The 16117-nt window shown below is 44.9% G+C and overlaps 1 protein-coding gene across 1 annotated transcript in view; it reads left to right on the top strand.

The window, feature by feature from the left end:
* The first annotated feature begins 464 nt into the window (after window positions 1-464).
* arid2 (AT-rich interactive domain 2) overlaps window positions 465-16117 on the top strand; it is a 98639-nt gene continuing 82986 nt past the window's right edge. Inside the window, exons 1-3 of the mRNA XM_069904133.1 lie at window positions 465-1035; window positions 2277-2370; window positions 2949-3046. Of these exons, the coding sequence (XP_069760234.1) occupies window positions 941-1035; window positions 2277-2370; window positions 2949-3046 (287 nt within the window). The 5' untranslated portion in view covers window positions 465-940. The remainder of the gene's footprint in view (window positions 1036-2276; window positions 2371-2948; window positions 3047-16117) is intronic.

Here is a 16117-nt window from a genome sequence, read left to right on the forward strand (position 1 = left end):
GGGGAAAGAGAGGGGGGGAAAGAGAGGGGGGGAAAGAGAGGGGGGAAAGAGAGGGGGGGAAAGAGAGGGGGGGAAAGAGAGGGGGGGAAAGAGAGGGGGGGAAAGAGAGGGGGGGAGGAAGAGAATCTCCCTCTGCACCACGGCCACCATGTTGGCTCCCTGCAACCAGCCCCGACGCCGCCGTCGCTCCTCAGGCGCCCATCGACGGCCTTACCGACGCGAAATGAGAGCCGAGGCCGGGACCCGACCGCCGCCGTTAACGACTTCGACCGAGCAAACCCGCCTAGATATACTCCACCCCCCCACTTTCTTCTTCTTCTTTACTCCTCCTTCTCTCTCGGCCGCCATTTTGTGCGAGGCGATGTCGGCCGGCGCGCGCGCCCGCGAGCGAGGCGGGGGGGGGGGGGAAAGAGAGGAGGAGGAGGGGTGTCGTGTAATGGTTGAATAGGGGGCACCCCCTCTCCTCCTCCCTCCCTCCCTCCTCCTCCTCCCGCCGGGGCAGCCGGTTGGCTCGAGACGAGGCGCTATTGTCTCGCTCCTCGGAGGGCGGCTCGAGCCCCGCTGCCCGTCGGCCTCCTCCCTCCCCCCCTCCCTCCCTCGCTCGTCGCTCGCTCGCTCGCGTGCGCTCCCTCCCCGCGTGTGCGCTCCCTCCCGCCGCTTTCTTTCTGTGCGAGAGGGAGTGCATGGAGCCGTTGACAACAGCGCAGCCCGTCTAACACACGCACCCACCCGCCCCACAATAGACAAGATGTAAGTTGGCCCCTTCTCCCCCCCCCCCCATCGTGTCCTTGGACATAAAGGAATCCTGCCATCGAACCCCCTCCCCCCCCTCCAAACTTTCCCACTCGCCCCGCCGGCCATGAGTGAGCGGTGGCGGGATGGCTCCCTCGCCTAGAGCCTGAAGGAAGTTTGTTGGAGAGGCTCGTTTTTTCCGGCCACCATGAGGAAGAGGGTGAAGGCGGCGGGCGGCTCGGAGCCGCGCAGGAAAAGGCTGGCGTTCCTGCAGGAGCTGCGGCAATTCCACCTCCACCGAGGGTAAGCAGGCTTGCGGCCTGTGGGGAAACTTTCTCCTGGGATGGGATGGGATGGGGGGGGGGGCTTGACTGGGGAGGGGGGGGCTTGACTGGGGAGAGGGGGGGCTTGACTGGGGAGAGGGGGGGCTTGACTGGGGAGAGGGGGGGCTTGACTGGGGAGAGGGGGGGCTTGACTGGGGAGAGGGGGGGCTTGACTGGGGAGAGGGGGGGCTTGACTGGGGAGAGGGGGGGCTTGACTGGGGAGAGGGGGGGCTTGACTGGGGAGAGGGGGGGCTTGACTGGGGAGGGGGGGGCTTGACTGGGGAGAGGGGGGGCTTGACTGGGGAGAGGGGGGGCTTGACTGGGGAGAGGGGGGGCTTGACTGGGGAGAGGGGGGGCTTGACTGGGGAGAGGGGGTCTTGACTGGGGAGAGGGGGGGCTTGACTGGGGAGAGGGGGGGCTTGACTGGGGAGAGGGGGGGCTTGACTGGGGAGAGGGGGGGCTTGACTGGGGAGAGGGGGGGCTTGACTGGGGAGAGGGGGGGCTTGACTGGGGAGAGGGGGGGCTTGACTGGGGAGAGGGGGGGCTTGACTGGGGAGAGGGGGGGCTTGACTGGGGAGAGGGGGGGCTTGACTGGGGAGGGGGGGGCTTGACTGGGGAGAGGGGGGGCTTGACTGGGGAGAGGGGGGGCTTGACTGGGGAGGGGGGGGCTTGACTGGGGAGAGGGGGGGCTTGACTGGGGAGAGGGGGGGCTTGACTGGGGAGAGGGGGGGCTTGACTGGGGAGAGGGGGGGCTTGACTGGGGAGAGGGGGGGCTTGACTGGGGAGAGGGGGGGCTTGACTGGGGAGAGGGGGGGCTTGACTGGGGAGAGGGGGGGCTTGACTGGGGAGGGGGGGCTTGACTGGGGAGAGGGGGGGCTTGACTGGGGAGAGGGGGGGCTTGACTGGGGAGGGGGGGGCTTGACTGGGGAGAGGTGGGGCTTGACTGGGGAGAGGGGGGGCTTGACTGGGGAGAGGGGGGGCTTGACTGGGGAGAGGGGGGGCTTGACTGGGGAGAGGGGGGGCTTGACTGGGGAGAGGGGGGGCTTGACTGGGAGAGGGGGGGCTTGACTGGGGAGAGGGGGGCTTGACTGGGGAGAGGGGGGGCTTGACTGGGGGGAGGGGGGGCTTGACCATCTCTCTCTCCCCCTCCTCACTCTCTCTCTCTCTCTCTCCCCCTCCGCACTCTCTCTCCCCCTCCTCACTCTCTCTCTCCCCCCGCAGGACCCCGTTTCGAAAGATCCCCGTGGTGGGGGACAAGGAACTGGATCTCCACGCTCTCTACACCCGAGTCACCAGCCTCGGTGGATTCGCCAAGGTGATTATCTATTTGAGGATTGTGATGATCCCCCCCCCACCCTTCTTTAATTAGGGGGGGGGAAGTCCCGTGGGCCGACTGCTTTCTCTCTCTCTCTCCCCCTCTCCCACCCCCCCCCCCTTCCTCCTCCTCCTCCCCCCCCCCCCCCTTCCTCCTCCTCCTCCTCAGGTCAGGCCTGGTGTGTGTGTGTGGAGCCGCTGCATCAACTTCTCGCCCCAAGTCAAAATTAGCGGGCAGCTTTGAACACGGATTAATCGTGAGGGTGGGGAGGAAACGGTGGCTGGCGGATCGGGCCGGGGAAGCAGTTCCTACGCCGCGCCAGGGTTCGGTTCCGGGGGGATGGGGGGGGTTGGGGAGAGGTTGTAGGCCTCGCATTTAGGCCCGGTCGGAATGGAGAAAATGTACCATCGTTTATTCTTTTATTCGGAGTTGGGGGGAGGGAGACACAAGCTAGGTTTTGAGGTTGAGGAGCTCGGAGTGCCGTGGGGTGGGGGAGTAGGGGGGGGGGGGGAGGAACAGATGGCGATCTCTACTGGGATGGGTGCGCATGTTAATCAGGCTGCTTGTTTTTGGTGCAGGTAACCGATAAGAACAAATGGTCCCAGATCACTGAGGATTTAAACTTTCCGAAGGGTTGTCCGAATGCAGCGTTTGCCTTGAAGCAATATTACTTGCGGTGAGATCGGTTTGGCTTGATCGATTTGACTCTGGGATAAATCTAGGGCATTATCGGCTGGAGAAACTCAGCAGGTGAAACTGTGAACTTTATATCACAAAGATAAAAGATGCATAAAACCAACGTTTCGTGCCCCAGCCCCCAAACGTTGGCTATTTAAAGGACACTGTTTGACCTACTGAGTTTCTCCAGCACTGTGTCTGCAGACTTTCGTGCTTTACTCCAATATCAGACTTTTTAAAGTGCAGTTTTAAGGTCATTTCTGAAAATAGGAACACTTGGAAGTGTTTTTGAGGTCTGATTTGTGCTGTATTTTTTTTGGTGAATGGACAGGGTTGTGAAAACTTGTTGAACTTGCCGTTCTAAATATTGAACAGGTGTGTGACCCACTTTTTACGGTAACAGTTTGCAGTTGTGCAGTGCTGCAATATTAACAGCAGGCATATAAACTACTTAAAAGGAAATAGAAGGTCTGATTGTACCGACAAAAATTGCAGATGGCATCTGTAAGTGAATTCTGTGGATAAAGTTGAGCGAAGAGTTCATGTTGAGCTGTACTATTAATTATTTAATGGAGTTGTTCACATTTCAGTATAAATTTATAATTCTATAATGGTCAACGTGCATATGGCCTATTTTTGGAGGTGTAATTTTTAAAAAAGTTTTCATTTGGTGTTATAGTGAGTTCTGTGTATACATCAATTTTCATAACTATTAGGACATGCTTGGCCCACTTACGGAATGCCTGCCTCTCAGAGTTCGAGTAACGAAATAATTCAACAACAATCACTGAGCAAATCACATGGCTTTGAAGATTTTTAGTTGGCTATTTTAATGATGAATAATCAGGAGATGAAAATGATGGTGGGGGTGGGATAGTGGGAAGGAGGACATTTCTATGGACAGATTTGTATTTGGAATTGGTCAGATTCTCCAGTTGTCTGATGTGTACACTTTTGGGTAACTGTCATATAAGTACTAGTTCCACTCAATGATTTCATGTGCACTGTGTCTCTGCTTGCTAAAGTGCAGTTTACTATTACTTTAATCATTTTATAATGCACTAAAAAATGATATCAAAAGTGTAGCTGTTGAATACAAGACAAAACTTCTTGCATTTGAGTAACTTGTGGCCAGTTTTTGTAGTTAAGGAATACAGCACAAACAATCACTAAAATTAATTCAGAAGCATTAGCAATGATGAAATTGCATTTATTTGTCAAATTGTCTTGTTTTTAATAGATGTTCAATTGCAAGAAAAAGAGGATGTGATATTCTTGCATACAAACTCTGATTTAGACATTAGAATCATAGACACATAGGAATAGACCTTTTGGTTTAACTTGCCCACCCTGACCAAGTTGGTATTTTGGGCTGGTTGTTTGCCTGCATTTGGCCCATTTCCTTTTGAACCCATGTTCACTTATCTGCCTAAATGTCTTTTGTAGTCATTCTATCAGTTCTCTGGAATTTCTGAGTGGAAAAAAAATGGACTCTCAGTTCTCTCCTAAATCTTTTTCTACCTGCTCACTTTAAACATATGGCCTCTAGTTCTAGAAGCATTAACCGTGGAAGTGGGGGGGGGGGGGGGGGGAAGACTGAGCATTCACTTTATCCATGCTCCTCATGGTTTTGTATACCTCGGTGAGATCATCCCTCTGCATCCTGAGCCTCAGGAATTAACGACCTGGCCTCTCCCTATAACTTGTGCACTCTTGTCTTGATAACATCCTGGTGAATCTCTTCTGCACCTTTTCCAACTTAATGATATCCTTTCTATAGCTGGAGAAAAATAACTGTGTGGTCATGCCAACAATCGGTATAGCTGCATCACAATGTCCCATAATTTATACTTGTACTCTGCCCAATTGTCCATTGAGTTGCCATTTTCAGGGAACTATGCACCTCTTCGACAATGTTCATAATAGCTTGCCCTGAATATAATACTATCTCTGGATGAATTTAGGATGAATTTGGGAAGAATGTGTTAAATAAGATATGCCACTTGTTGACACATTAGTTTTTTGTAATGGTTTCCTCATTGAGATATCAGATTTATTGGCAGAGCACACACATAACATCCCATAAAGCCCTGAGATTCATTTTCATGTGGGCGAAGCAGAATTACCACTTACTGGTAGCAGAAAAAACCTTGTACTCAAGGTTCACACAAGCAAATAGAAATGTAAACAAATTGATTTTTTTCTGTGTATTGCACAATAGAGTCCTTAAATGGGTCCCTAATTGAGTTTGTTGTTGATGATGTGGTATCAGCTCTTCTTGAACCTGGTGGTGCAAGTTTTGTGGCACCTATACCTTTCTTTTTTTTTGAATATTTTATTTATGATTTTCCAAACTTAAACAACAATATCAGTGTCAATGTTAACAGTATCAGCATTGACTACAATTTACAATTATTAATTCTATACAAAGTTTCCTGCAGAGTTCAAACTCTTTCCGTCCCCCTCTCGCACCCTCAGCATTTAGCACTTAACTAACCACAGTTACACATGGCATTGAAAACACTCACCCTATATCTCTTTCTTGATGGAGGCAGTGAGAACAGACCATGTGCTGGGTGATGTGGATCCTTGATGATTGCCACTGCTCTCTGACAGCAGTGTTCCATGTAGATGTTCCCAATGGTGGTGAGGGTTTTGCCTGTGCTGTCCTGGTCTGTGTCACTACCCTTTGCAGAGCTTTATGCTAGGGGACCCTTTGCAGAGCTTTATGCTAGGGGATATTGGTGGTCCCCTCTCAGGCTATGATACATTTCCACCATGCATTTGCAGAAATTTGCCAGGGTTTCAGATGACATATCAAAACTCCTCAAACTTCTGAAGAAGTAGAGGCGCTAACACGCTTTCTTCACTATGGGTCCATTTGATTCATGAAAATATTTTTTGATCCTTGAAAATATTTTCAATCTATTGTAGAAACAGTCAAATCAAAACATTTTTCTCCTGAATTTTCTGATGGGCCATGTGACATGCATGTTTTCACGTGCTTAGATTTAATTTATTGAAGTGGTTAAATGTTCCTCATGGACTTTAAAAAAAACTATTAGTTTTCTTGAGTGGGTGTCATTTATGATTGCAATATTTAATTAAAGCTTATTGGTGGAAGCTTGCAAAATCAATATTAATTACATGTTTGAGGTGCAAATAGAAATTTGTATGCAATTTTTCGAGTACTAACCCTTTAATTGTCATCTGGGTGAAGAGTGGTTTAGAAAGGGTAGGGGGGAGGATGAGAAAATAAACAGTAAAAAAATTAGAATGCTTTTATCCATCAAATATAAAGTTGTGTCCCGCATATATATATATATATAAAAATAAACAAACAAATAAATAAATAAATAAATAGATAGAAATATAGAGCCTGTCCCACATCGGACTTGTCAGTCACCAACGAGCCTGCAGCAGACGTGGACATGCCCCTCCATAAATCTTCGTCTGTGAAGCCAAGCCAAAGAAGAAGAAAAGAATAAAGTTGTGTTCAGCAGTAAATTAGCTTAACACCATGGTGCAATGTTAAAGTATGTAATTCACTGAATTTTCGTATGACAGTCACATTTACAGTATTGAGGAGAACCTTTAAAGCAATTGTTTAAATTTATTTAAATAGAGTAGGGTGGATTTTTAACCCGACAAAAAAAATCTAATGACCAGACTGCAAAGAGCCTAAGCAATGTGCTTGCTTACAAATCCTGGTTAGAGGTAATGAACTTAGTATATTTTTTGTTTATGATAAATCTTTTGCTTAGAGAAAAATGCTGAATTATCACTCATTTCGACAAAATTTTGGGGTTTGCCTTTGAGAAAGGTCAATACGTGTTTAATTTGTTTGATCATTAAAAGCAATATTGTGTAAATCAACACAAAGAAAGTAAAGTTTTAAAGTAGTTTCTATCAATGATTGTTAATGGGCTTGAATGAATGTATTGTACTTTATTGTATTTACTGAGTTTGCGTAGTGTATGCTTGGTTCAAATTCATGTATGTGATTTCAATGTGATATCTGTGCAACACTTAAAAGCTAATAAGTACATTTGGCAAAAAGAATTTGGGTTGAGTACCCTGTATCCGAAGTTCTGAAAAGATCCAAAAACCAAACTTTTTTTTAAGCGCTGACAAGACATCACAAGTGGAAAAACATTCAACACCTGACTTGCCCATGTGGGGCTCTGACACTCTCCTGGCACCAGTTTGATTACAATAACAGTAAAATAGTTTTTTAAAGAAAACAAAATCTTTACCACTGGCTGGAAGATGCCAGTGTTGGCTGCAGCCGGAGTTGGCAACTCCATTCTCAACATTGGTGTGGTGCTGCTGTCTGCATCAAAGAAGTCACCCCTGGCTCCTGGGCTGGAGTGGGGACCTTGGTCTCCCAGGCAGTAGTTGGGGACTGGTGGCGGGGAGGTGTTGGGAAAGGTGGTGTTGTGGCCGTACATGTTGTAACTACAATTCCCGGGGAATTGAAGGATTTTGCACAATTGTGGTCTTTAGTGGCCTAACTTGCCCATGTCAACCAAGCAAGTTCCATTGCCTGCGTCTGGCCCATATCCCATAAAATCTTTGAGTCCATACTGAATGTATTTAAATGTTAGAATTGATTCCATTTCTAACACATCCTAGCAGCTGGTTCCACATTCCCGTCACCCTTCATGTAAAGAAGGTACCCCTCAGATCATTCTGCATAAAAGTAAAGAGAGCATACAGCCTTGCAAAAATTAGTGGGAAGCCAGAAATTGGGACCTTTTTAAAAAAAACCAACATGTCAACTAAATAAGCAAAGGAGAAAGGATGAATAACAAAAATGAGAGGATGTTGTAGTGAGTGGTGCAGTGAATAAAGCACAACAGAAGTTGTCTGTGAGCTGAACCAACAGAACTGTGTAATGGAATCTTTGCAGGAGTTTAAATAATTACAGTTGGTGTGCTATCGTAATCACTCGACCTCTGAAGTCGTGTACCTCCCAGAGTTCTTTGTGCCCCCCCCCCAGCCACCGGGATCTCCTGATCTTGCAGGGGCACGGCAACTACAAACACTGATTTGATAATGGAGTGGTGTGGTTCACCACAATGCCAACATTTTTTCAGATAAATAAAGAAAGAGTGGACATCGGACTGCTGGAAAATAATGATGGAGATGTAATGGGTCAAAGTAATAGTGGATGACCTGAAGGTATTTTGTGTCAGTCTTCACTGTGGCAGAGTCACTGTTGAATCGAGTAATTGTAGACGACTAAGGAGAGGGTGGTTACAAAGCTGAAGGTGAGTGTCTCCTTGACCGGATGGATTACACCCCAGGGTTCTGAAAGAGGAAGGTGAAGAGATTGTGATTGCATTAATAGTGATCTTTCAAAAATTATTAGAGTCTGGTATGATCCCAGAGGACTGGATATTTGCAAATGTCACTCCATTCTTTTCAGATTTATTTTTTGTCACTTATATAAATGACATCACATACAACCCTGAGATTCCTTTTTGCCTCTCTTCCTAGAGTTCCAGAAGTTGTAGAATTTTAGAGTTAATTATTAAGGATGAAGTTTCGGGGGACTTGAAAGCACATGATTAAATAGGCCAAAGTCAGCCTAGTTTTCTTCAGGTGAGATCTTGCTTGTCAATTCTGTTGGAATTCTTTGAGGAAGTAACAAATTGGACACACAAAGGAGAGTCAATGAATGTTTACTTGGATTTTCAGAAGGCATTTAATGGGAGCACATGGTATTACGGGAAAGGTACTAAATGTGGACATAAGATTGGCTGACTAACAGAAGTGGGAATAAAGGGGGCCTTTTCTGGCTGGCTGCTGGTGACGAGTGGAAATCCTCAGGGATCAGTTTTGGGTCTGCTGCTTTGCACAATGTATGTGAATGATTTGGATGATAGAATTGATTGCTTATGGGCAGATTTGTGGGATACAAAGATTAGAAGGCATAGGAGCAGAAGTAGGCTATTCAGCCCTTTGAGTCTTTCCAACCATTTAATCATGAGCTGATCCATTTTCCCACTCAGCCCACTGCCCAGCCTTCTCCCCATAACCTTTGATGCCTTGGCTAATCAAGAACCTATCAATCTCTCCCTGAAATGCAGCTATTCACACACGACCATTCTAGGTTACAGGACCTTGCATGGTCCTTTACATTTGAAGATGGAGCCGGTGTTGTTGAGGAAGTCGGGAGTCTACAAGGGACTTGGACAGGTTAGAAAAAGCATCAAAGTAGCAGATAGATTTCAGCATATGGTCCAGGTACTTTGGTGGAAGGAATAAAGGTGTAGTTTATTTTCTAAATTGGGAGAGAATTCAGAAAGTGGAGGTCCAAAGGGACTGAGAGTCCTGGTGCAGGATTCTCTAAAGGTTAACCTGCAGGTTGAGTTGATAATAAGGAAAGGAAATGCAATATTAGGATTTGTTTTGAAAGGACTATCTCAGCCTTTCTTTCCACTTGCATATCACTTTAAGTATTCCCTATGCCAAAGGTGCTCTGTGATTAGTAAGGGATTGCTTAAGGTGGTATATGGGTAAAAAAAAAAGTTTGAAAACCACTGTTTTAATCGTCCCTAATTAACTCATTATGTGGACAGTTTCATAACTTCAAAGGAAATGGGCGAATGACAATATTTGTCAAGCAAAATACTTCAGTAACAATTGGGTCCAGAGCAGTGATTCTCAACCTTCCCTTTCCACTCACATACTACCTTAAGCAATCCCTTACTAATCACAGAGCATCGATGGCATAGGGATTACCTAAAATGGTTGTGAGTGGAAAGAAAAGGGTTGAGAACCACTGAATTATAATGTGAAACCAAAGATGCAATGCTGAGGCTTTGTATGGTATTGATCAGACCCCATTTGCAGTATTACAAGGAGTTTTAGGCTCTATAAGGAAGGATGTGATGTTGGAGAGGGTCCAGAGGAGGTGTATGAAAATACAGGTAGTCCCTGATTTACGACCATAATGGGGACCAAAGAATTGGTTGTATCTCAGAATGGACACATTGGAATTGTGCCCGTGTACGTGGAGCTTCCTGAATTTGTCAATCAACCTTGGAGAATCTTTCCATATTCTGGTCCATGCTTAGCTTAGCCCCTTTTCCACTGGCACCGTGTCCCAGGAGTTACCTGGGAATTTACTGGACAGGGTCCAGTGGAAAAAGAACATTGTCCGAGTGCCAGCATCAAATGATGTCATTTCACACCAGGGATTAATCACTTCTACCCCTACTCCTATCCCTGGCATTTGCTGACGCCGGCATGCTGGTGAAACTAGTGGAAAAGGGTCAGCAGAAAGTCTCCTGTTTCCAATTGAAGGTAGAACACTCTGATCCCTGGGGATGAGTATGTTCAGTGGAAAAGCAATTTGTATTCCAGTAAAGGGTGGCCCAGTGGAAATGGCATAAAGGGCTTCCTATCCTGAGACACTGCACAGCCAATTAACTGCCAGTGGAAAAGGGGCTCTTGTTAGTCGGCGTTCTGGGATCAGCTGTATACATGTGAGTCTTCAGTTGGCCCATATGCAAGCCTTCAGTGAGTTTGCGTATTGGAGTTCAGTTGGTGCATGTGCAAGAGTTAAGCACCCTGATGGTAGTGAAACCACATCCTTAACTCTCGCACATGCGCCAACCGAACTCCAATGCGTGAACCCCTTGTACATGCACCTATCAAAGACTCATGAATTCGCAAAGAAGTCAAGATGGCAGTGCTCAGGCCTGGGACCCTGGAATGCCAACTAACAAGGTAAGTACACCCATTTTGGCTCTTACGTGGCCTGTACTCCTGTTGTAGTTTGTGACAACATGAATTGTATAAATGTGTGTGTAACATGAATGTGCATAAAATTTTTAAAAAGTTGTATGTGTGAATGGTTATAAGTTGGGGACTATCTGCCAGCCCAGAATGAGAAGGTTAACATATATTTTATGGCTTTGAGCATGTACTTGCCAGAATTTGGAAAGATGAAACCTACTGAATATTGAAGCGTCTGGCTAGTGTCGATATGGAGAAGATGATTATAGTTGTTGGAGAGTCGTGTCTCAGAGGGCACAGCTTCAGAATAAAAGTATATTCATTTAGACAGATGAAAAATATCTTCTGCATCCTTTCCAGCTAATATCTTTCCAATAGCTGGGTAACCAAAACTGTGCAAGAGTGATCTTGCCAACAACTTGTGCAATTTTAATGTTATTTCCCTCCTCCTGCACTCACTTTCTAGGATATTTTGTTGCACAATTGATTTTCATTACAGAAGCTTTTGCACATTAACAACCAACAGTCTGTTTCCAGACATCTGTGTGTGACATCTCATGGACAAAGGTATTAGGATGTTGATCCTAATCTAATGCACTGTCATTTCCAAATATTTTATAAACCAGTGGGCCAAGTTACAGTGCAGGGTAACTAACTATATTTTTGAGTTTTAGACTTAAATGGGCATGAAGCTAGTTCAATATCTTTGGATAAATGCTGCAAGCGTTGTCTGATTACTCAGTTTTGTTTTGCAAAACCATGTTGATAATATGGGGTTTACAGATCATTACATTCAGTTGATTTGCATCTGATTTTGTGCAGGGAATTGTATGATTATCACTATAATTGTCCAAATTTTTCTAAAATATTCTCTGCTTAGACTGGCATTAAAGATGGTATGAAAGTTATTAAACCAAACATAAAATATGGTTTATAAAGTAAATGTGCATAATGCGAAGTAGTATATGAACTAATTTTCCAAAATATTGTCTATTTTGGTCTCTGGATATGCATCTAATCAAACATTTTGCATGTTATTTTTGTAATTTTATATTGTATCTGAATTTGGGAGTATAATATACTCATTATCAGTTGGTAATACCTGAACAAAGTAGCCCAAAATTCAAATCTTCTCAGTTAATTTGGATGTCAAAAGTAAGCTGCAACATTTCTGTCTTAAGAGCTTTCTTCTCAATCCCTTAAATAAGGAGGTCAGAAACCTCAATTGAGCCACCTAGTAATAATTCTTGAAATTTGAGTGTGTAAACCTCCCAGTTCATATATCCATTTAAATTTTTCTATAGATATCTATGACTTCTTTCCGTTACAAAGTTTGAAAAAGGTATTGGATCTATGGAAAAATATTAATCTTAGTACAATTTACTCTACCCACTAATGTTATCAGTAAGGTGATCCATTTTTTTAAAATCCTTTTTTAAGCAATGGTAAATAATTCAATTTATACAAATTATTTAAATTATTATCTATCCGTATACCCAAATATTTAATTGCCTCTTTTGGCCATTTAAATTGAGTATACCTTTGACAGAGAATATAATCACCTTGAGTAAGAGACGTCACTTCACTTTTATCTCAATTTACCTTGTAACCTGAAATCTTGCCACATTCTTCCAAATTTAAATGCAATTTACGGTTTTGTCAAGAAAATCAAGACAACTTGTACTTCTCTTGACCAACCTTAAACCCCTTTATTTCCACATTGCTTCTAATAATCTGTCAGTGATTCTATGGCTAAAATAAATAAAGGTGGAGATAGGGCGAGGCCCTATTTATTCCTCTCCCCACCCCGACAAGTTGTCAGAACATTTTGGTGAAAGTTGCAATTTGCTTGTTTTTTTTTTGCCTTTTCATGGTTTATTTGTCTTTGACCTTACAGTGGCAATTTTATGGATGACAAAATGGTCAATCTTCATCGTCAATATACGGTGGAAATAAAAGCACCTTCTGGAGTTCTGGCACCAGATATTTCTGAAGCATCATCTCTGTGAAAATGCCTTAGAAATGTTATCCAATTTTTGCATCTCTAATTAAATGACAATTACTTTTTGGCAAAGTAGCACTTGCACAGACCATTTTAACATTACATTTTAGCTTGGGTTTTATGTAAAAAAAAAAGTGTTTTTAACGTGTAGCGCAAAGTAGTATTTTGTGTTACGTCACAGACTAGCAGCATTAGAAATTCATCGACAATGGTATATTCAAAACAATTTACTTTGGCTTGGCTTCGCGGACGAAGATTTATGGAGGGGGTAAAAGGTCCACGTCAGCTGCAGGCTCGTTTGTGGCTGACCAGTCCGATGCGGGACAGGCAGACACGATTGCAGCGGTTGCAAGGGAAAATTGGTTGGTTGGGGTTGGGTGTTGGGTTTTTCCTCCTTTGCCTTTTGTCAGTGAGGTGGGCTCTGCGGTCTTCTTCAAAGGAGGCTGCTGCCCGCCAAACTGTGAGGCGCCAAGATGCACGGTTTGAGGCGTTATCAGCCCACTGGCGGTGGTCAATGTGGCAGGCACCAAGAGATTTCTTTAGGCAGTCCTTGTACCTTTTCTTTGGTGCACCTCTGTCACGGTGGCCAGTGGAGAGCTCGCCATATAATACGATCTTGGGAAGGCGATGGTCCTCCATTCTGGAGACGTGACCCATCCAGCGCAGCTGGATCTTCAGCAGCGTGGACTCGATGCTGTCGACCTCTGCCATCTCGAGTACCTCGACGTTAGGGGTGTGAGCGCTCCAATGGATGTTGAGGATGGAGCGGAGACAATGCTGGTGGAAGCGTTCTAGGAGCCGTAGGTGGTGCCGGTAGAGGACCCATGATTCGGAGCCGAACAGGAGTGTGGGTATGACAACGGCTCTGTATACGCTTATCTTTGTGAGGTTTTTCAGTTGGTTGTTTTTCCAGACTCTTTTGTGTAGTCTTCCAAAGGCGCTATTTGCCTTGGCGAGTCTGTTGTCTATCTCATTGTCGATCCTTGCATCTGATGAAATGGTGCAGCCGAGATAGGTAAGCTGGTAGACCGTTTTGAGTTTTGTGTTTTGTTTACATCCGGTACCGCACGGATGGCAGTCTCTTCAATCTGAGGCGCCTGCAAGCTCACACCAAGACACAAGAGCAACTTGTCCGTGAACTACTCTTTGCAGATGATGCCGCTTTAGTTGCCCATTCAGAGCCAGCTCTTCAGCGCTTGACGTCCTGCTTTGCGGAAACTGCCAAAATGTTTGGCCTGGAAGTCAGCCTGAAGAAAACTGAGGTCCTCCATCAGCCAGCTCCCCACCATGACTACCAGCCCCCCCACATCTCCATCGGGCACACAAAACTCAAAACGGTCTACCATTCAAAACAATACTACTTTATTAATAACTATTAATCACATAACACTTCTTTCTTAACTCCAAACTGAACTCTAATTTATCCCCACTATGCACAAGTGTGTGTGAGTGTGTGTGGCAGGTCCAAAACCATTGCAGTTCACAATGAGAAATTTGGTATTTTGCAGCAGTATCAATAGTACAAACCATATTATAACCAATTAACCATCTTACATCATTAATTATATAAAAAATGCAGGTAAAGTAAGGCTGTGTCTTTAGTTCATTGATTATTCAGGAATCTGATGGCAGCAGGAAAGAAGACAGTCCTTGTGCCATTGATTGTTTGTCTTTAGGCTCCTGTACCTTTTTCCCCAATGGTAGCAGAGTGAAGAGGGCTTGTCCTGGGTGATGGAGGTCTTTTGAGGGTAGAGGCTGTTTTTTTTTTTTTTGAAGACACTATCTCGATGGAGATAAATTAATTTGGAAATTTGATTTGGGTAGCTTGCAATTACCAAGTTTTAAAAATTATTACAAAGCAGCTTAATTGAGAGTTTTAAATTTTTTGAAATGGAAGAACAACCAGCGTGGATTAAAATTGAACTTGATAAAACAGGAGATAAGAAATCGGAAGCCTTTATATATAAATGAGAAGCGAGGTTATTATCTGGCAAAAGGGAAGTGCTCTTGTTGAAAGATTTGATTAATATCTGGAATAAAGTAAATGATGAAACTGGAATGAGGAGTGCTCTCCAGTCTAAAACACCTTTGATGCAAAATCGACATTCTGTCCTCAGTGGATAATCAATTTCTGCATATTTGGTTTCAAAAAGGAATCAGATATGTAGGAAGAAATTTAATGACAATTGATCATTTAAAAAATAAAAAGGATACAAAATAATACCCTTTTTTGTTATTATCGATTAAGGGCTTTTTAAGAGATAAAATGGGCCCTACAATGGTATTACCCAAATGTGATGATGTAGAAATGTTGATACATAGTAGATATCTTAAGAAATTTATTTTGGCTATGTACACTTTATTGCAGAAGGCAACTATTAAACAGGGAATACATAAATCTAGCAAGGTTGGGAGTCAGATTTAAAGCTTAATATTGCCAAAATAAATTGGTCAGAGTTATGTCGTGGTAGTATGACAAATACTACAAATGTTAGATACAGACCTCAACAATGAAGACCGCACGGATGGCAGTCTCTTCAATCTGAGGCGCCTGCATGCTCACACCAAGACACAAGAGGAATTTGTCTGTGAACTACTCTTTGCAGACGATGCCGCTTTAGTTGCCCATTCAGAGCCAGCTCTCCAGCGCATGACGTCCTGTTTTGCGGAAACTACCAAAATGTTTGGCCTGGAAGTCAGCCTGAAGAAAACTGAGGTCCTCCATCAGCCAGCTCCTCACCATGGCCACCAAGCCCCCCACATCTCCATCGGGCACACTAAACTCAAAACGGTCAACCAGTTTACCTACCTCGGCTGCACCATTTCATCTGATGCAAGGATCGACAAAGAGATAGACAACAGACTCGCCAAGGCAAATAGTCTGGAAAAACAACCACCTGAAGAAACACACAAAATCAGCGTGTACAGAGCCGTTGTCATACCCATGCTCCTGTTCGGCTCCGAATCATGGGTCCTCTACCGGCATCACCTAAGGCTCTTAGAACGCTTCCATCAGCACTGTCTCCACTCCATCCTCAACATTCATTGGAATGACTTCATCACCAACATCGAAGTATTCGAGCTGGCAGAGTCCACAAGCATCGAATCCATGCTGCTGAAGACCCAACTGCGCTGGGTGGGTCACGTCTCCAGAATGGAGGACCATCGCCTTCCCAAGATCGTGTTCTATGGCAAGCTCTCCACTGGCCACCGAGACAGAGGTGCACCAAAGAAGAGGTACAAGGACTGCTTAAAGAAATCTCTTGGTGTCTGCCACATTAACCACCGCCAGTGGGCTGATATCACCTCCAACTGTGC

The sequence above is a fragment of the Narcine bancroftii genome, chromosome 11, assembly GCF_036971445.1.
Source record: "Narcine bancroftii isolate sNarBan1 chromosome 11, sNarBan1.hap1, whole genome shotgun sequence".
In the NCBI taxonomy this organism is placed as follows: domain Eukaryota; kingdom Metazoa; phylum Chordata; class Chondrichthyes; order Torpediniformes; family Narcinidae; genus Narcine; species Narcine bancroftii.